The sequence below is a fragment of the Pelodiscus sinensis genome, chromosome 9 (assembly GCF_049634645.1).
Source record: "Pelodiscus sinensis isolate JC-2024 chromosome 9, ASM4963464v1, whole genome shotgun sequence".
In the NCBI taxonomy this organism is placed as follows: Eukaryota; Metazoa; Chordata; order Testudines; family Trionychidae; genus Pelodiscus; species Pelodiscus sinensis.
The window spans coordinates 63,598,189-63,617,579 of record NC_134719.1 but is presented as its reverse complement, the minus strand read 5'-3'; the positions used below and the strand labels follow the sequence as shown (position 1 = coordinate 63,617,579).

At 49.1% G+C, this 19,391-nt stretch overlaps 2 protein-coding genes across 16 annotated transcripts in view; one reads left to right on the top strand and one right to left on the bottom strand.

The window, feature by feature from the left end:
* The window catches only part of NTMT2 (N-terminal Xaa-Pro-Lys N-methyltransferase 2), a 33,287-nt gene extending 16,945 nt beyond the window's left edge, over positions 1–16,342 (bottom strand). The window contains exons 1-8 of one of the 11 annotated variants that reach the window (XM_075936995.1): positions 16,198–16,342; positions 15,862–15,951; positions 15,070–15,125; positions 12,534–12,570; positions 12,341–12,449; positions 9,879–9,967; positions 3,302–3,398; positions 214–2,442 (exon numbers count right to left, since the gene is read on the bottom strand). In XM_075936995.1, coding sequence (XP_075793110.1) covers positions 214–250 — 37 coding nt within the window. In that variant the 5' untranslated portion in view covers positions 251–2,442; positions 3,302–3,398; positions 9,879–9,967; ... (3 more) ...; positions 15,862–15,951; positions 16,198–16,342. Of the gene's footprint in view, positions 1–213; positions 2,443–3,301; positions 3,399–4,102; positions 4,371–6,126; positions 9,843–9,878; positions 11,618–12,340; positions 12,450–12,533; positions 12,571–15,069; positions 15,126–15,861; positions 15,952–16,197 lie in introns of those variants that run through there. The other 10 variants (XM_075936993.1, XM_075936996.1, XM_075937000.1 and 7 more) reach the window with 10 other exon arrangements.
* The window catches only part of KIFAP3 (kinesin associated protein 3), a 97,765-nt gene continuing 90,113 nt past the window's right edge, over positions 11,740–19,391 (top strand). The window contains exon 1 of one of the 5 annotated variants that reach the window (XM_075936983.1): positions 11,740–11,921. In XM_075936983.1, the coding sequence (XP_075793098.1) occupies positions 11,842–11,921 (80 nt within the window). In that variant the 5' untranslated portion in view covers positions 11,740–11,841. Of the gene's footprint in view, positions 11,922–16,364; positions 16,497–19,391 lie in introns of those variants that run through there. The other 4 variants (XM_075936986.1, XM_075936982.1, XM_075936984.1 and 1 more) reach the window with 4 other exon arrangements.

Genomic DNA, 19,391 nt, shown 5'->3' with positions numbered 1-19,391 from the left:
GTGTAACCGATCAAAATGATATCGGTTACACAGTTAACCATGGGGCTGCTGACTCCCAGTTTCCAGCCCGTAGCCCGGTGGGTGTGCATGTGTGTCAGAGCTTTGAAGGTGGGAATAAATGAAGACTGCGAAATTCTCTTCCTAATTAAAAAAAGGATTGATTCTGGACTGGCTCGGGCAAGGCTCGCACTGACGTCAATGGGAACCACTCACCTCCTCCCAGGGTCAGGCCCCGTGTGTGTAAACACATCCCCGCCTTCCCCACGTGGCCTCAGGATCCAGCATTGGCAGCAAACGTGCCTGCAAATTCACGCCCGGAGGCTGACACCACGAGTCACATTAGCTGTTGGGCAGTGCCTCTCCTAGACCATGGGCTTGCCTACACTGCGATCAGCATGACGACGGCCCACACAGGCACATAGCGGAGCTGGCTTTGCGCTGGGCTCACAGCAGCGGAGAAATGCCACCAGCACAATCCAGCTGCTTGAGGTCAAACCCGTGTTCCCCAGCAGGAGCTGAGCGGCCTTTGCTGCTGTAGCTCCACTTCGGTTAATCTCTGAGTTGCTTTGCCTACACGTACCGCAGTCACGCCTCTGAGTGCAGTGTCCAGGCACCCGGAGAGCAGGCTAACCAGTGTGAAAAGTGAAAGGCCCGGCAGCTCGCGTACTGGTGGATGAGTGTGCAAAGTGTGTGCCCACCAAGAGTCAAACAGGAGCTTTCTGGGACTTTTGGTAATGTTTGCTTCCTGCGTGGCGCAGGTGTGATGGTTGATGGCAAAGTCCATCTCTCAATGAATATATATGGTGCGAGGTGGTAACACAGCAGTCCCTAAACCTTCATCTGCCACAGATCCAAAAGGATAAGGGATGCGTAATTGTGAGGGGGACACAATACATTCCAGAGTTTGGCGTTTCTGTTTTCATTAGTTCATTTTTTAAATGTTTGGGCTCTAAATATGGGCTGCCGGGGACCCGGAATAGTACATAAGAACGGCCACACCGTGTCAGACCAAAGATCCATCCATCCCAGAGTCCTGTCTGCCAACAGTGGCCAATGCCAGGTGCCCCAGAGGGAGGGAACAGAACAGGTGACAATCAAGTGATAGTAGATTCGCAGCCATCTAAGACATGCGATTCTCATCTTTGTATTTGCTATTTTTCCCTTTTTCTTTCATTAATTGAGATTATGTCCTGGGTTTTCTGGACTAATCCTGAGCATGTGTAGGCATTTACAATCACAGTAAAAGACAAGCGACAACAGATAGATACAGACAGACAGGGAGTGTAAGGAAACAGACACACAACATTGGCCAGCATGCGAGGCTGTTTTCTCTTCCTAAGCGTTGTCAAGATTTTTTGTAGGCATCAATGCAAAGGAGGGCTTTGAAGGCAGATAACGGAGCTCTTTCTGGCGTGAAAAAAGCAACTGTTCTTGAACATTTCTGTGAAGGAAGACCCAGTCAGATGATGCCGGTGAGCAACAAGTAACAAAGGAGGTGGGGACGAATCCAATCCTGGTGTGGATTTGGAACAAGCACTTGTGAGCAGTTTCGTAGTACATGTCCGATCCTTCCGTAGGTCGTGTAATTCCAATACATTGGAAGCGAGCAAGTGGCAAATGTTCGAAGGTTAGGTATCTTCAGCCATAACATAAACACAGACCTCCGTGCAGACTAAACAACTAAAACAATGGGAAAGGAATGCGGTTTATGTAGCTTGTAACTGTTCTGACTTTGTCATCTTGGTACTGCATCTTTGCATTCCTAACGAGTCGCTGATTGTAAGTATTGCCCAGACCTGAACAGATTACTGTGGAGGGTCAGAGTGGGCCACGATCCATTAAGGAGCGTGCTATGTATTTACTGAAGGCAGGGAGCCCATGGAGGGGCAAAGAAAGTCAATTCGGGAATAATTACCACCAAAGACCACTCGGAGCAAAACAGTGCTATTGGGTTACCTAGAAGCGGCATGCCAGGGATATCTTTTATCCAACAAAAGCAGCATTACCAGCCTTTCTTGTCATCACCAGCTTAAGCTGACTGCCGAGCGGATACTATTAAAGCTTTAATCCATTACACATTTGTGTTATGCCTGAGAAATGTAAGCACAAGTGAGCGTTGCCCAGCCAGGGTCAAACCCAGCTTTGACACATTCCACTGGTTATTTTCCATACTCCAAAGGAAGAAAAACAAGGGAGTGGCGGCTGATCCCCTGCAAATCTGGACCATGGTGAGTCAAGAAGGATCCACTGGCTGTTATCCTACCGTGGGAACTATTGCCTCTTCCTCGTCTCCTCTTTCTCTGAACTCGATTGCCACTGTCTCCGAGGCTAGTAGAAGCGAGCCCTGGCGTGCTGACTTCACAAGTTCTCAAGAGATTCCACGGTTGATTTCTGGAGGCATTTTCCTGGGCTTGTCAAGAGACCGAATCTCACATTCTCCTGCTGGATGGAAAGGAGAGGAATAAACACACAGCTTGGGCTTCGGGGCGGGGGATAGTGTGCAAACAGCAGCCCATGTGACGGTTTTGCAGAGCAGTAACGTTCACAAGGTGACCCCAGTGAAAGGGGATGACATGCTGCTCAGGATCTGAGATGTTTGAGCTCTGATCTGGAATTGCTCATGGACCCTGAACTATTCTTGCCCCAAGGTTCAGTACTATCACCCGTGCTGTTTAATGTCCACCTGAGGGACCAACCGGAATATCATGACGTGCAAAGATTCATGTAGGCAGATGATCTTTGCAGGTAGAAAGATTTGAGGGCACTGAGCTCATTTTAACTGGCTCCCTGAGAGTACCTGGAAAATACTATTATGCTTGGTTCCTGAATGCCAAGTCTGTATACCTTCCACCTGACACACCTTCAGGCCAAGCAAAACTCCCGACATCACTGCGGTGATGCAATCCTTGAGCGCTACAGATCTCTGGGCCGAAGAAGCACCTAAGAAGCTGAAAAAGAACGCAAGCTCCAGGAATGGCGGACTCTAGAAACTGGCCAACATAAACTGGAGCCTAGAGCGCTCTTAGCAATCAGTCTTGCCCTGTGCTACTCAGTGGTGGCATCCCATGCCCGGGACGGTCACGCTCGAGCCAGGCACACGGAACTGCCATGGAACTCAGTCTTGGAGGATCATCACAGTGACCTTGAAACAGATTCCCACACCGTCTCTATACTGCCTCACTGGGATTGCATTACCCAGTGAGATGCCTTCAGTAAAAAGGAGAGACGAAAACCACGATGCATGATGCAAGACACCCATTGTGTGGACACATTCCCCCATTCAAGGACGAAAATCCCTTACCCCCAAAATGCCACTGTGGGAGGCTGCAGAGTAACAAAATGTCCGGAAATGCCGAAAACCTTGGAGAACCTGGTTTCTTCGGAACTCAAGCAGCGACCTAGAATAAACACACTGGTGTTCATTACATCAAGCAAGACCGGTGACAACATGACCAAGTGGAAGTGAAGAATGACCCCAAATGTGAATGTGCCAACCCTAAGCAAACAAGTGACCACCCCCTGATGTGACGTCCCCTCTCGATATCCCATACGCCTAAGGAACACGTCCAGTAAAGGGACAATACCAGTCCTGGGTGCAGTTTTGGAGCAACGAGCTACAATGAGGATAATCAAACCAACCATAGGTCCTTTCATGTAAGTCCTCCACTACTGTACACATCGGGAAAGACATAGCCTACCGTTTTTGACCAGGCTGCTCGCTATGGAACAACCGACTAGAAGTGAACGAGGGAGCATTTTGATCAAACTTTTCATCATAGTGGATCCGTGAAATGGGATCCAGCATCCAGGCCAGGATCTCAGGCCCCATCGCCTCAGAGATGTGGAGGGCTGTAGCTGTTTTTCATGCCTAGAGTTTTCAGGGGAGAAATAGCGTTCCCACTCATGTAACTACACAAGAAATGTTTCTAGAGAAGGAGCATTTTTCTCTCTATTCTTGGTCTCTTAGCTGAAGCCGCTGGCAAGGGTTCCAAGCAGCGATGGTTACGAGGTGCCCACTAGAAAACAGACCGAGACCAGAAATTCATTTTGTAAAGGTCACTGAACAGTCAGAAGATGTTAGTGATTTTAAGTAACTACTAACATGGTCTGGATGCAGAGCAGTGGGAATTCCAAGCCCGTGAGGTCGATATATGAATGTTGACTTAAAACCTTTTGCCTCTGCGAAGTCCAAAATGTCATCCCAGTTCTTTTCTTAGGCATTAATTTAGGATTTTCTTTCTCAGGCGTCTGAAGCGCCCTTCCTCCGATCCAAGAAATGGTAGCACCTTGAAAGGGTGTTGGAAGCATTCCTGCTCTCAGACACATCATCTCGTATTTCGCAGCTGTGGGATTTACACAGCTACAGTTGCCTGATGGGAACAGAAGTTTGCATTCGTGAGCCGGCCTTTGTGGCGCCAACCAATTTCTTGTAAGACACTGAACCAGTTCCACTGTGTCCCTTCGGCCGAGCCCCACTGGAGCGTGCACCATGTGGCTTATGCCAGGTGCGTAAGTTTTACATACACATTCAGGAGTCCAGGGCAAAATTCACCCTCACACAGAGTAGGCCAGCACAAGACCAAGCAATCACTTAAGTTCCACTTGAGCCTTGTTTTGCCCAATAATGACATTCATACATACAGACCTGGGGCTCCCGGTTCAGAATATGTAGCCCTACAAACTGACAGCATTTTGTTTCATTTGCAGTGGCTCTCACTTCCTCACCGTCACCATGAAGGCACCGATCCAGCAAAACACTTAAGTATGTTTATAGCTGTAAGCAGGGCTCAACAAACGAGCAGCTCGCAGATCATTCTGCGCATGTGCAGATCGTGTAAAGCCGGCTCTTCCGGGTTGTAAACTACTCGCCACGAGCGAGGAGATTGCATTACTTGTCGAGCCTGGCTATAAGGATCTGGGTAGATCTACTGAAGACCACAAGACTGCTCATGTGCTTAGCATTATACACTCAATTAAGTGCACTGCTAGATTGGGGTCTAATTTAACTCCCATAATCTAATCTAATCTAATCTAATCTAATCTAATCTAATCTAATCTAATCTAATCTGTCGGTCTGTTTTAGAGTGTCTGTCCAGCTGTGTGTCTGTCTGTGAGTCCATTTGTTCAAGAACTCCTCCCTAATGATAAGAGCTAGGGCCACGAAATTGGGTAGGATGCTTCCTCTTCTCCTAACTTAAAGCAAGGTCAGGGTTTGGTTATTCCAGGATAACTGGAAGCCCTGGGAAAGGGACTGTTTTCCATATCTTGCAAAGGGAGGGGCTGCTGGTTGGAGGGACACAATACTAAGAATGGCCACTAGGGGCAGCAAGCCGGCGCGGGAGAGTTATCCAGCAGCGTGTCCACAGGGGGCAGCTGTACCACCTACGGAGTGGTCAGCAGGGATGAGGCTCCGCTATCTTGCCTGCCAGCACACCCGGGAAGTAGCCCTCCGCCCCAAACCCTTTTCCCTCTCCTGGCCCGTGGTGCCAGCAACCGGGGGGAGGGGAGAAAAAAGTCCCCTGGCAGCTGGAGGGGACTGGGGCAAGAGACAATGCGCCTGGCAGCCAGCAGGAGTCTGGGGGGAGAGGAAATGTTTCTGAGCATGCCCGAGCCCAGAAGCAAAGCTGGGCCTGGTTCGTGCTTGGATGGGAGACCCTGTGGGAATACTGGGTGCGGTAGGGATTTGGGACAATGGAGACTTGAGATAAGACCCCCCCCCATTATTTCGCAAGCCCTCCTCCACGCAAGAGTTGAGCCACAGATCTGGCCATCTGGGAGATAACAAACAAGGACGTTTGACAGCCACCACGCAAAGCCCGCCTGAGCTCTCTCTTCCACACGCACACACAACGCGGCTTGCACTGGGCCGGGGGGGGGGGGGGGGGGAAGATCGCACAAACCGTCCCCAGCCGCAGGGGAGGCGTCCTTTGCCAAATATCGATTTCAGCGGTGGCACCGAGATGCAACACACCGGCATGCCAGATCGGGGGTGGGCAAAGACTGGGACAGAGCAGCCGGCGTAGCCCCTGCTTGCCTGTGCTAGGGCTTCCCGGAGCAAGTTATCTGACGATCCCTTTCTTTGTGGTCTGGCCGCTCGCCCCAGGCAGACCCACGCAGATCACTCACCGAGGGGGAAGCACTCCAGCAGGTAGAGGTAACTCTGGAAGAAATCATTCCGAATGGCCTTGTGCAGGACAAACGACGTGCTGTGTCGGCAGAGCTCCTCGTCCGTCTTGCACCAGCGGGACTTAAAGGCTAAGTGGGCGCCCCGGCCTTCCATGGGGAAGACGGCTTACGGGGGAGGAGGGAATTGCCTGGAAGGTGCTCTATGCAGGACTTGTCCTTCCCAAGCCGTGCAGGGTGTCATTTAAACCGGGCCCGTCCTCTGTCATTCTATCCCGGAGGTAGGGGGGCGGGTGTCTGGGAATGGCCGGAGGAGAAGTGCTGGCTCTTGGCACTTGCTCAGAATTATCTCTGCAGTCTCACGCTCCTCCTCCATGAGCAGCTGCTAGAACGTGCGAAAACCCCAAACTGGGATCTTGCTTAGGCAGGGTAAAAGAATATGCACTCCCGGAGGGCCCGCTCTAATTCAATTAGCTCTTTTAGCGTCTACTTCAAAGGATCGAGGCCGGGGCGTTCTGGCTCCCTCCCCCCTTTGACATGTCGGAGGGTGAGTTTTGCTCGTCAGGCGACGGGTCGCTGCCAAGGCACGTTTGCTATTTATTCCCCAGAAAAGCCAGGTCTTTGCGGCAAGGCACAAAGCGGGTAGAGTGTAGCCAAGTCTAAAGAGGCAGCGCGGTCTAGTGGATAGAGTCCTGGGCGGGCGTTTAGGAAACAGGCGTTCTAATCCCAGCTCTACTATGTAATCTCAAGGGAGTTGCTGTCTGTCCCTGAGTTTCCCCTCTGTCTACTTAACCGGCAAGGGCTGACTCTAATACGGCGTGTATTCTGCACTTTGATCAAGGAGGCCCTCATCTCATTGGCACCCATTAGGTGCACTATCACATAATTCATAATTAATTTTGCCCACACTGGTGTCAATGAAGAATAACTCCGTTTGGAGTTAAACTGGAGTAAAATCAGTAGAAAGAGAATCAAGCCCTTCCCGTTCAGCACTCGTTAATTACAAACCAGTTAATTACAAACCAGTGGAGCTGGCACAAAGTGAAGGGGGAGAATTTTAAATTCCCAGAAAAGAAGGGATCTGCCCGGCTAGCTTCGTTTGGGAACCGAAGTGCTGCAGGGCCCACACCGACCCATGATTTCTACCCCGTTGCACACCGGCCTGACATCAACAGGAAGAATCCAGCCCAGACATTGGGGTTTCCATTTCACTGCTGACCAGCGGGTGAGTGAAACAGACAAGTGTGTGTGTGCACACGCCAATCTGGGAGGAGTTTCCCACCATAATCTGCCACACCACAAAGCAGTACGGGTACGTGGACCATTGGTTGGTAGAGGGAAGAAAAGAAGTGGGTGTTACATGCAGCCGACCATCAGGAGAGCTGGATTCTATTGTTGGCTCTGCCACTGCCTTGGGGTGAGACCTTTGGCAAGTTACTTCAAGCTTTGTGCCTCACTTGGTCTGAAAACTTGGGACACATGGGGACATGGATTCCAAGGAATCCAGATACGACCTCCTATGAAATGCGGCTCGAAAACACAGGAACAATGCAGAATCTGGAAAATCACCTCAGTTCAAAACTGAGAGTAGAATCTGAAGACACCATTGGCTTTGAGTAACTGCGTCCCATCCCATTCCAGGACTCACGCAGTTAAAAAGTAGCATGTGTGCAGAGTCCCCCGGAACTGTATCATAATCAAGACATGAAAAGTTTGAGGTGGCTAACGTCTTCTTGCCAAAGCTGGGGATTAGGAGTCTGAGCAAGCAGTTAATCAAAAATAAAAGAAGAAACTTGTAAGTGACCTGACAAGGAACATTTAAATCTTATTTTTAAAGGGTTAGGTCGTACCAAGCCTTGGAAAATTAAATCCTCAGCTATCTCCAGAGAACTATATCTCACTAAAAAGGCTTCAGGTAAGTTTATCATGTATCCGACACCTAGACATTGGGCCTGGGGGATTCCTAGGATAATATTTCCTCTGGATTAGCAAGAAAGCTAGCAAGTAACATTTGCATGAGGCAAACTTTAAATGTAGGGGTTTTTTCCTATTACAAAATGATAACATTAAAAATGAGCTTATTGCAAAAGAAAACTGCTATGGCATCCCCCACTTTTATCAGGGAAAAAAGTCTCTTAACTTTGTTTCATTTGGTAACGTAACTGATTCAGTTCCAATGTTTTTGCGTGTTTTCTCCCTTCCACATTGACTACTAGCCCGAATTTCTTTTTATGAGCAATGCTGTTAACTTCTTTTATGAGCAATGCTTTTGAGTTCGGAGACCTCTGAGACTGGCATAATATGCAAGAGAAAAATTCAAGAGGGGAAGCTGTCGTAAGCATTTCTGGATTGGCTCTTCTGGAGTGGACCTCGCAACCTTCCAGGTCTTTCCTTCTTCGGCCCTGAAAAGCCAACTACTTGTCTCACTGTAAGACAATTGCTACGTCCCTGTCACCCTTGGGAAATTTTATACCAGAGGAGGTGCATACTCAGGCTGAGCCGGGTGAGCTAAGGACAGAGTTTGTACGATGTCTCTAATATTCGAGAGCCAAGGATGAGAAGTGCTTTATAGATGAAAAGGCCTTGGTCAAATCAAACTCCACCTTTAGTACATTGTGTTTTAGTGGTAGATGTGTGTAGGTAGCTACCTAACGTTCACCGGGGGGTGGGAGGAAGACAGGCACATAGCTAATGTGGCTGGTGTGCCCCTTAGTGCAGGAGACAGACTAGTTTGTGCACTTATATGACGATGCCTGTAAAGATGTCTAGGAGAACACGTACCAAGAGAACCCTGCAAATGTGCAGGTATTTGCTTTGCATCTGCAGGTAGCCGGATGTGAATACCTGCAGCTCATTTTTGCAGCTATGGATGCAGAAACCAATTTTGTACCTAGAATCCTGCAAATTTGCGGATATCCGTTTCCCATCCACGGGTATCGGATCTGCGAATGTGGATGCAAATACCCACAGCTCATTTCTGCAGATACAGATAGCAATTTTGTATCCGCCCAGAGTTCTGGGTATCAAACAGGAGGCACCTGTAGCTGCTAAAATTACACAGGAGAGGCCGCAAGACAGGACTGACCCAAACAATTCACAGATGGGAACTGAATTAGGGGAAAACCTGAGGATCAGGCATTAGATATACTGGCTTTAGAAAAGGTTCAGAGAAAGGCAACTAAAATGATGAGGGGTTTGGAACGGGTCCCATCTGAGGAGAGATTAAAGAGACTTGGACTTTTTGACCAGACTTCCCCTTAGCGTATCCGATTTTGCTTCGTCTTTTCTCACTGTTTCTTTCTAATGTAAATATTTAAGCTGAGTGTTTACTACCCAATCGGTAACGATGAGACTGCACGTGAGGCCTCCAGGAATTCTCCCCCTAGGACTGTCTGGGTGTGAACCCTTATTGTGGTTAGTTAGTCACCTTATCAGGCAACAACCTTTTATTTTAGCTACTAAGTTTCCAAGAGGATTTTTATACAGACCATTCATTTACAAGAGGGCCACAGAACAGACATGCAGCCACATTTTCCCTTAAGAGACAGACCCAGGATTCACCATGCAGAAGAGGGTACAGAGGGAGAGACCTTAGATTACGAGGGTCTCCTGTACTCTATTCAATTTGTAATAGTTTTGTTTTCCAGTGAGAAACAATGTTGCTAGGTTGGTTTAGTCTGTTTTTCACTAAGAAACTGAATAAACCCCAAAAGATTCAGTCAGGCTCTGAAGCAAATCAGAGTCCTTCCACTTACCTCAAGTACCACTGATGTTCACGGAAAGATTCCTGTTGACTTGATCGTGCCCAAAGGACATCCATATCCTTTGAGTCGGGATGACCTTTCTTTTATATGCAAAGAGCAACAAAACAAGAAGGAACAAAAATAAAGTTTCCCTGAGAGAGAGCACAGTGTGTGAGCCTCTCCTGCAGCAGCCTGTGTCCGAGCTGAGAAATTCTATGTTTTCAGTGAAAAATTTCAAACGGGGATGAAAATTTTTCACTTGGATTAAAAAATTGGTGTAAGATTTTGGACGTTTCATTCCATGAAACCCAAACGTTTGGTTTTCCATTTTCCTTCTTCCTTTTATCCTTCCCCTTGCTTTTCTTTCTGCCCCTGGAAAAGTGGGGACAAAGAAAAAAAAGCAGAGGAAGGAGAAATAAAAGACAGATGGTTTCCACTCTAAAATCATAATATTTACACACACAAACATTTCATTTTGGTCAAAAAGCTATTTTTCATTAAGGAAAAAAAAAAGTTTCAGCAAAAACATTTCAACCAACCACGGTCTGAACAAAAATAGGAGCTGCCTCTGCAATTAGAATGAAATACAAATAGAAACCAGATCAATGCTATATACAGCACACTTTACACTATAACCCAGGGCTACTCAACTTTGGAAGCTCCGGGGACAACAATGATACTCGCAGCACATGCTGAGGGCCACAACTTAAGTATGGTTGCACGTACATGCAAATATATATGCAAATTTATGCAAATAGCTTCTTTCACACTGACAGGCATGAATACAAAGATTAAGGCAAGACTACACAACACGCAGGCCCCATTTAAGTCCATTCTGCTGATATTAGTAAAATGCAATATTTACCTGATTTCCACTCATATGCCAGCACTTTTAACGAGCAATGACAGTCCAGGAATTTAACTACTAAAACGCACATCAACAGAAGACCATTATATTGACTACTTTTTTGTTTTGGCTCCCACCTGTGGGTTGTGTGTTGAGCCCCATACAAACCCAAACTGTACCACATGCCGCAAACTAACGGGCCGTGCCATGTTGAAGTCAGGAGCCTTGCTCTAATCTGTAATTGTAGGTGGCTTCACGATTCCTGTCTAGCCTCTGTCTTTTGAGATCACTCTTCAAATTCTTGCTTTTCTCCCAGTCTCTCTTTCATGCCATTGCACATCTTTTTATTTCCCCGTCTCCATACATCCCTCTCATCATGTTTCCTTTCACTTCCTCTTCTCCTGCCTTGGTTCTTTCAATAACGCTCACCCTCTTTCCCTCTCTGCTCCGCTTTCTCCCATTGTTAATTCTTTTCTTTCAGCTGCCCCCCAGCCCAGGTTTTACTTAGAACCAGCTGGTCTGAAATCTTTCAAAACAAAACCCCAAACAAACAAACAGGTATTCAGAGAGCGCTGTTGATCCGCTGATTGTGAAACACACCTGGTATGCAGTACCTTTGCTTTGCAGCCAGCTCTGCCTTAGGGCTTGTCTATACTTACTTTAGGATCCATGGTCCGGGGATGTAAGAAAAGAATGGAATCAGTTACAGGGATCCCCACAATGGGACCAGAAACAATTCAGAGCTCAGGTAAAGGCAGATTAAAGATTCCAGGAGGTTACGTGCATTAAAACTGTCTCCTGACACATCAGGAGGACAACAGATCCCACATTTGCTTTCCAAAAATGATGCCGGATGGATGTTTTACAGGTCGGGCTGGGAAGGTGTGGAAAGAAGACGGACAAATCAGTACCGGCTTGCCCACTGCAACCTTCCCCATCCCACCCACGGCTCTTCAGCCATGGCAGCGAGTCATCGTGATGTCACAGTTCAGCCCAGTTGTGTGCCGGGTCTGAGCCCCGGGGCGAGTAATCAAGCAAGAAGGTTTGGCTTTAAACGGCCTTTTCAGCTGAGGCTGCCCAAGGGCTGTGACCCGCAATGTGAGCGCGCCCCACAGGAGCGGTGGAAAGATGATAGCACAGCTGGCCACGATGGGGACGGCTCCCACACAGGACCAGACCCTGGATCCCCTCCCAAATATTGTAACCAGGTAACACTCTCTAGTCCCGTGGGAACTGCTGAAGGGGTGGCTGGCAGGGAAACATTTAGAAAAGCTGGCTCACTCCTGCTCCACTGACCCATCGGGTTGAGAACATTGTGGAAGGCAGAACTCCAGATTAGGGGGACCAATAATCCCATCCGGTGCATCAATCCTATGCCCTTTGTGGCCTTATGGGATTTCTCCCCTTCAGCGGGGTCCTTTTAGCCTCCCTCAGAGCTCCAAGACTGCCTGTCATTTCTCTTCCTTGACTGCACATTCACACTTCCCACCATTAGCCCACTGTAGCATGCAGAGTTTTGGGGACTTATTCATGATATTTATGCCTGTTTTGAATCAATTTTGCAATGTAGCCTGTCCAAGAGCTCATATACACACCTGCCTCTAGAATTTACCTCATGAGTACGCACCTCTAGACATGAGTCTACTCCACGTTGATTAGAAGGCTGCTCCAGCTAAGGAATCTGAGTTGGTTGGTTCCCGAGACAAGGTTTCAAAGGCCTGTTGTGTCTTAATGTTCTACAGAAAAACGAAAGATACAAGAAAATTACAGGGAATCATCACAGTTTTCTAATTATATACGGCCATACAAAGTCTAAATACCTGTATATCCTGCTTCTCTGCTGGATTCTGGCGACTACTGCAATAAAAGGCAGGAAGTCCTATTAGAAGGCTCCCAAACTAGTTACCCCTCAATGCTGATACATTAGACTAATGAACATAAGAACATAAGAACGGCCGTACTGGGTCAGACCAAAGGTCCATCTAGCCCAGTAGCCTGTCTACCGACAGTGGCCAGCACCAGGTGCCCCAGAGAGGGTGGACCGAAGACAATGATCAAGCGATTTGTCTCCTGCCATCCCTCTCCAGCCTCTGACAAACAGAGGCCAAGGACACCATTTTATCCCCTGGCTAATAGCCTTTTATGGACCTAACCTCCATGAATTTATCCAGCTTCTCTTTAAACTCTATTGGCCGAAAGGCTTTACAATCTGAGACAGATAGGAGAAGATATGGGGCAACAGGTAAGGTAGAGGAGGCTGTAGCAAGATTATTGGTGAGAGGAAGTTAGGAATGAAGGAAGAGTAGGACACAATTCACACTAGACGTTGGTAGCATTGCTGCTAGGTCAGAGCCGCATACTGCAGCCAGCAGCAAGGGACGGAGGCTGAATCAGAAACTTGATGTTATACATATTTTTAAGAGCTGTTTCTGTTTTGCGGGGTCATAATGACAGAAAACCCAACTTTTCATGGGGAATTTTGGAAAGTCCGCACCAGACTTCAAGCAGAATGGGGGTTAATTTTCTTTGCTGGAAGGAAAAAAAAGGACCTGGAACTATGCAGCTAAGAACCCACCCTGCTTTATTAGAATCTGGCTGGGAACCCTGGTTATCCAAAGTCGCCTTCTGATTGATGAGCTGGGGCTTTTTCATGATGCCACGGCTGTGAACCAACTCTCAAAAGCACACAGCTGGGACTCATCCCTGCTTTCCCCCCAGCAACAACACTTACACGCATGAGGTGCAATTTGCGACGTGAGAAACTCTGATGATAAGCAGCAATAATGTGGGCACGAAGAGATTTGCGGGGGAAAGCAAAGGAGAACAAGTGAAAGCTTTTAACTGTCAGGCTCCCCTTCCAGCAGCAACTGAGGTCCTGTCAGTGTAAAAGCTAAATTAGAACACTAAATTAGTGTCTAAATGCACTTTTTGATAAAAGAAAGTGAATTCATACTAGCTGTTGGCCCACAAAAGGCTGCTGAAAAGGCAGCTGGGTTTCTGGCCTTATGTTGGCACTTTCCCAAACAAATGTATCTTCTCTTATTAGCACTGTGAAATGAATATTGGCATCTTTCCTCGTGTGGCACGGGCATAGTCAGAACAGAACCTAGAAGGGTTGACATTTTAAAAAAGATTGTACAGGTTGAACCTCTCTAATCTGGCATTCTCTGGTCTGGCAACATCCGTGGTCCAGCATGATTTGAGTTAGCCGGATGGCCACGTATTGGGGCAGCCAAGTTTCCCACAGTCCCATAAAGTTTACAGCCGCCAGGCCTGGCTCTCAGTGTTCTGTACTGTTATTTAGCTCTAATTTACCCCTAAATGTCTTCTGAGAGCCCAGCAAGTAGGGGAAGTGTTGGTAATGCTGCTAGACAATATTGACCTCTCGTGGTTTTGCAAATTCTCTGGTTCAACATTGGTCAGATCCATGAGGGTGCCGGATTAGAGAGGTTCAACCTGTATTTGCCAAATTATCCCAATTTGCGTAAAAATGCCCACACGTTTTGCAAGATGTTTTGCAACATCATGCTCTTGGTATTCACCAGAAGCTGGAAGTGGATAACCAGGGATATGTCATTCAATAATTGCCCTGTTCTGTTCATTCCCCCTGAAGCACCTGGCATTGGCCACTGTTGGAAGACAGGATTCTAGGCCAGATGGACACAAGTCTGACCAAGTATGGCTGTTCTTATGTAATATTGGGGCTATGGTGCTTTGGTAAGCCATGCCTTCACTACCTGTTGGATTGATAAGCAGTGATTGATCCAGCAGCGGTCAATTTAGCATGTCTAGTACAGACACGATAAATCAACCACCGAACACTTTCCCATTGATTCTGGTACTCCACCAAAACGAGAAGAGTAGGCAAGTGGAAAAGAGAATCAGCTGTTGAATTACTGCACTGAAGATACAGTGGTAATTAAATCTAAGTACCTCGACTTCAGCTACATTATTCACACAACTGAAGTTGTGTCACTTAGCTTGAAGACCCCAGGGAGTATAAACAAGGCCTCAGACTACCTCGTTAGGGCTTACAGTCTCCACCTTTTGTGCGCTGTGTTTGCATAGTGCCTACCACAATGAGTTCCTGGTTCATGACTCGGTTACTTAGGTGCTGCCACAATGCAAATAATAGTGCATATAAGTAGCAGGGAGTGTTTTGTTAAAAATAGGTTGAGAAACAAGATCAAACATTGGGCAGGAGGAGGAGAAAGCAAATGATGCATGCAATGTGTACTAGTTTTTGTCTATTTAAAAGCAGTTGCATTTCTCTATATTGAGTGCCAGAATGGCCTACCGGCCTGAACATGGGGGTGGAAGCCAACAACACTAGAGTGCTAATCTAAATTGTTTTACCATATATGATGGCCACAGGCAAATTGTTTCAATTTTCTAGGGTGTCAGCTTTCCATCTGTGAAAGAGAGAGACATTCATAATGACCACAAATCAAAATCATTCACATGCATGTGTTTTGTAGCATTAGGCATATGTTTGCACATGGATGGCCTCGTGCTTCTGAGATTTTAAAATGAACTTGTTTCGGTGCTGCCAACCACATATACTCAAAGATCATGAACCCAAATCCTGGGATCGGTTTACATACAGATAGATAGATAGATAGATAGATAGATAGAGGAGGTGTGTGAGGATAGATAGATAGATAGATAGATAGATAGATAGATAGATAGATAGATAGATAGAGGGGGTGTGTGGGGATAGATAGATAGATAGATAGATAGATAGATAGATAGAGGAGGTGTGTGAGGATAGATAGATAGATAGATAGATAGATAGATAGATAGATAGATAGAGGGGGTGTGTGGGGATAGATAGATAGATAGATAGATAGAGGGGGTGTGTGGGGATAGATAGATAGATAGATAGATAGAGGGGGGGTGTGGGGATAGATAGATAGATAGATAGATAGAGGGGGTGTGTGGGGATAGATAGATAGATAGATAGATAGATAGATAGATAGAGGAGGTGTGTGGGGATAGATAGATAGATAGATAGATAGATAGATAGATAGAGGGGGTGTGGGGATAGATAGATAGATATGGTTCTTTGTCATCAGCTTGTGAGTCTTAGTGTGCACTCAGATCACATTTTCAAACTTTACTCTGCAACCATAAGAGCTGGAAGCTTACTCTGTGTGTAAGTGGTAGCTGAGAGGTTCGTCTACTCACAGGCATCCAGGAACTGGGGCTTTAAGCAAAACCTCCTTGATTGCAAGACTTCTGGTGAAAGTGCAAAGGCTTAGTTATCCAAATGCAAACACACAAAATATAGGGTGGCACTTTCAATGCCCCTGCCCCCCAAGGAAACTAAACCAAACTCCTGCAGCGCACACAACTCTTCCTCAAGGGGGGGGGGGCTGGGATTGGGTTTTGGGGGAGTGCAGAGCTGCCAGCCGCAGTTAGGCAATGGCTGCCCCAGCAGCTGTGTTAGGGGCTGCCCCCACCCGCCCAGGGGGGAACCTGTACCTGGGGCAGCTGGGGAGGGGGCAGCGAGCCCGGCCGGGGGAGAGCCTTGATCTCGGGCAGTGTCTCCTCCCTGCCTCCAGGGGGCCAAGTGCGGCTCCCGCTCCTCTGCGCCCCATCTCGCGCTGCACGGGCAGCGCCACATCAGTCCCGCGGCCTCGCCGCGCCTGCGCACTAGGGAGAGCTCGTCGGGCCGGGCCGGGTGCTGTGCGGGCGGGGCCGGGCGCTGCGCTCACCCTGGTAACAGCGGCCGCTCGGCCCGGCGCCGCCATGCAGGGGGAGGACGCCAGATACCTCAAGCGGTACCGCCCCGCGAGGGGGCCGGGGGCGGGGCTGCGGGGGGGGTGAACAGGAGGGGATGGGTGGGGGTGGGGTATTGTGGGGGGGCAGCTGGGTGGGGGGAACAGGAGGGGATGGGTGGGGGTGGGGTATTGTGGGGGGAGGTGCAGCTGGGTGGGGGAATAGGAGGGGATGGGTGGGGGTGGGGTATTGTGGGGGGGTGCAGCTGGGTGGGGGAATAGGGGATGGGTGGGGGTGGGGTATTGTGGGGGGGCAGCTGGGTGGGGTGAACAGGAGGGGATGGGTGGGGGTGGGGTATTGTGGGGGGAGGTGCAGCTGGGTGGGGGAATAGGAGGGGATGGGTGGGGGTGGGGTATTGTGGGGGGGTGCAGCTGGGTGGGGGAATAGGGGATGGGTGGGGGTGGGGTATTGTGGGGGGGCAGCTGGGTGGGGTGAACAGGAGGGGATGGGTGGGGGTGGGGTATTGTGGGGGGAGGTGCAGCTGGGTGGGGGAATAGGAGGGGATGGGTGGGGGTGGGGTATTGTGGGGGGGTGCAGCTGGGTGGGGTGAACAGGAGGGGATGGGTGGGGGTGGGGTATTGTGGGGGGGGCAGCTGGGTGGGGGAATAGGAGGGGATGGGTGGGGGTGGGGTATTGTGGGGGGGGCAGCTGGGTGGGGTGAACAGGAGGGGATGGGTGGGGTATTGTGGGGGGAGGTGCAGCTGGGTGGGGGAATAGGAGGGGATGGGTGGGGGTGGGGTATTGTGGGGGGGTGCAGCTGGGTGGGGTGAACAGGAGGGGATGGGTGGGGTATTGTGGGGGGGTGCAGCTGGGTGGGGGAATAGGAGGGGATGGGTGGGGGTGGGGTATTGTGGGGGGGGCAGCTGGGTGGGGGAATAGGAGGGGATGGGTGGGGGTGGGGTATTGTGGGGGGGGCAGCTGGGTGGGGTGAACAGGAGGGGATGGGTGGGGTATTGTGGGGGCAGGTGCAGCTGGGTGGGGGAATAGGAGGGGATGGGTGGGGGTGGGGTATTGTGGGGGGGTGCAGCTGGGTGGGGGAATAGGGGATGGGTGGGGGTGGGGTATTGTGGGGGGGCAGCTGGGTGGGGTGAACAGGAGGGGATGGGTGGGGTTGGGGTATTGTGGGGGGAGGTGCAGCTGGGTGGGGGAATAGGAGGGGATGGGTGGGGGTGGGGTATTGTGGGGGGGGCAGCTGGGTGGGGGAATAGGAGGGGATGGGTGGGGGTGGGGTATTGTGGGGGGGGCAGCTGGGTGGGGTGAACAGGAGGGGATGGGTGGGGTATTGTGGGGGCAGGTGCAGCTGGGTGGGGGAATAGGAGGGGATGGGTGGGGGTGGGGTATTGTGGGGGGGTGCAGCTGGGTGGGGTGAACAGGAGGGGATGGGTGGGGTATTGTGGGGGGAGGTGCAGCTGGGTGGGGGGAATAGGTGGGGATGGGTGGGGTATTGTGGGGGGGTGCAGCTGGGTGGGGTGAACAGGAGGGGATGGGTGGGGTATTGTGGGGGGGTGCAGCTGGGTGGGGGGAACAGGAGGGGATGGGTGGGGGTGGGGTATTGTGGGGGGGTGCAGCTGGGTGGGGGAATAGGAGGGGATGGGTGGGGGTGGGGTATTGTGGGGGGAGGTGCAGCTGGGTGGGGGTGAACAGGAGGGGGTGGGTGGGTGCTGGGGGTTCAGTTGGGTGGGGTTAAGGGGAGATGTTTGAATGGGGGGGTGGTTGTGGTTGTGGGCAGAGGTTGGGTTGGATTTGGGCCAGAGTAGGGGTGGGGTGTAGCTAAGGAGAGACAGCTGGGGAGGGGTCATTGCACAGGTGGGATGGCCAGTAGCCAGGTAGATAAAGGCAAGGGCTGTAGTGGAGGAGGGTGGATCTGAGGGATTGGATGGATGGGCTTTTTGGGAGGCGTGGAATGATAAATGGGTGATTGATGACACTGTAGCTTTATGGTGGAGTTGCCCTACTCCGAGATTAGGGTCCCTCTAGTCCAGTATTCTGGCTTCCAGTGATGTCTGTTACCCCCTGCATCAGAGGAAAATGCCAGCAGCCCCAAGAGCAGTTATAGAATAACCTGCCCATTGGGAAAATTTATTTTTAATCGCTGTCAGTTAGTGTCTGGTTTACCCCATAAGTGCGAGCCTTTATTGTTTTTCCCTACCCTGTGTAACTCTGGATTTTCTTATTATCTGAATGTGTTGGAATACCCCATTCACATGCAGAACGTGTCACTCCCTTATTTACCTGCATATGTCAAATGATGAAGATCCTTGATTTTAAAAATGCACTGAAATCTACCAATGATTTCTGATGGCCATTGATTCTGCTTTGAAGATATATAATCATCTGGTGCTAAATTTTCAGTGGCCATCACTGTAATACCTATCTATAAACGTGTATATTCTAAGCAGCACACTTTTATATTCAGAAGATTTTTTTTTAATGTCCTTGGCAGCAGACTTTAAATTATTGTGCTCTAGAGAAACTTCTGAAAGAAACCCAGTGCCCTATTGTTTGGAATGGCTATCATGTGTGCAAGTATAGTGCTCCTTTGATTTCTTTTCCCTTGTCATTCTCCCATGATTCTGTCTGACTCACTGATGTGAGGAGTTGTTAGTCTATGGGGATCACAAGAATTTTTAGTCTTGTATATTCAATAAAGTTGCACAAGTTTAATGAAAATAGTTTTTTAATTAATTTAAACTGGAGTAAGCAGCTGTGTGGATTTTCTTAATTCAGTTGACACTGAAGCTAAATTTGTGCAAGATTTGTGAGAGACAAGACTTTCCTCTTTTAAGCCTTATAGAGATTTTTGTCGATTTCAATAACCAAGCAGGCTGGTGGAATGGACAGCATGACATGGCTGTATACCAACAACCTGGCATAATCTTTGTCCTTCAAACCTTGAC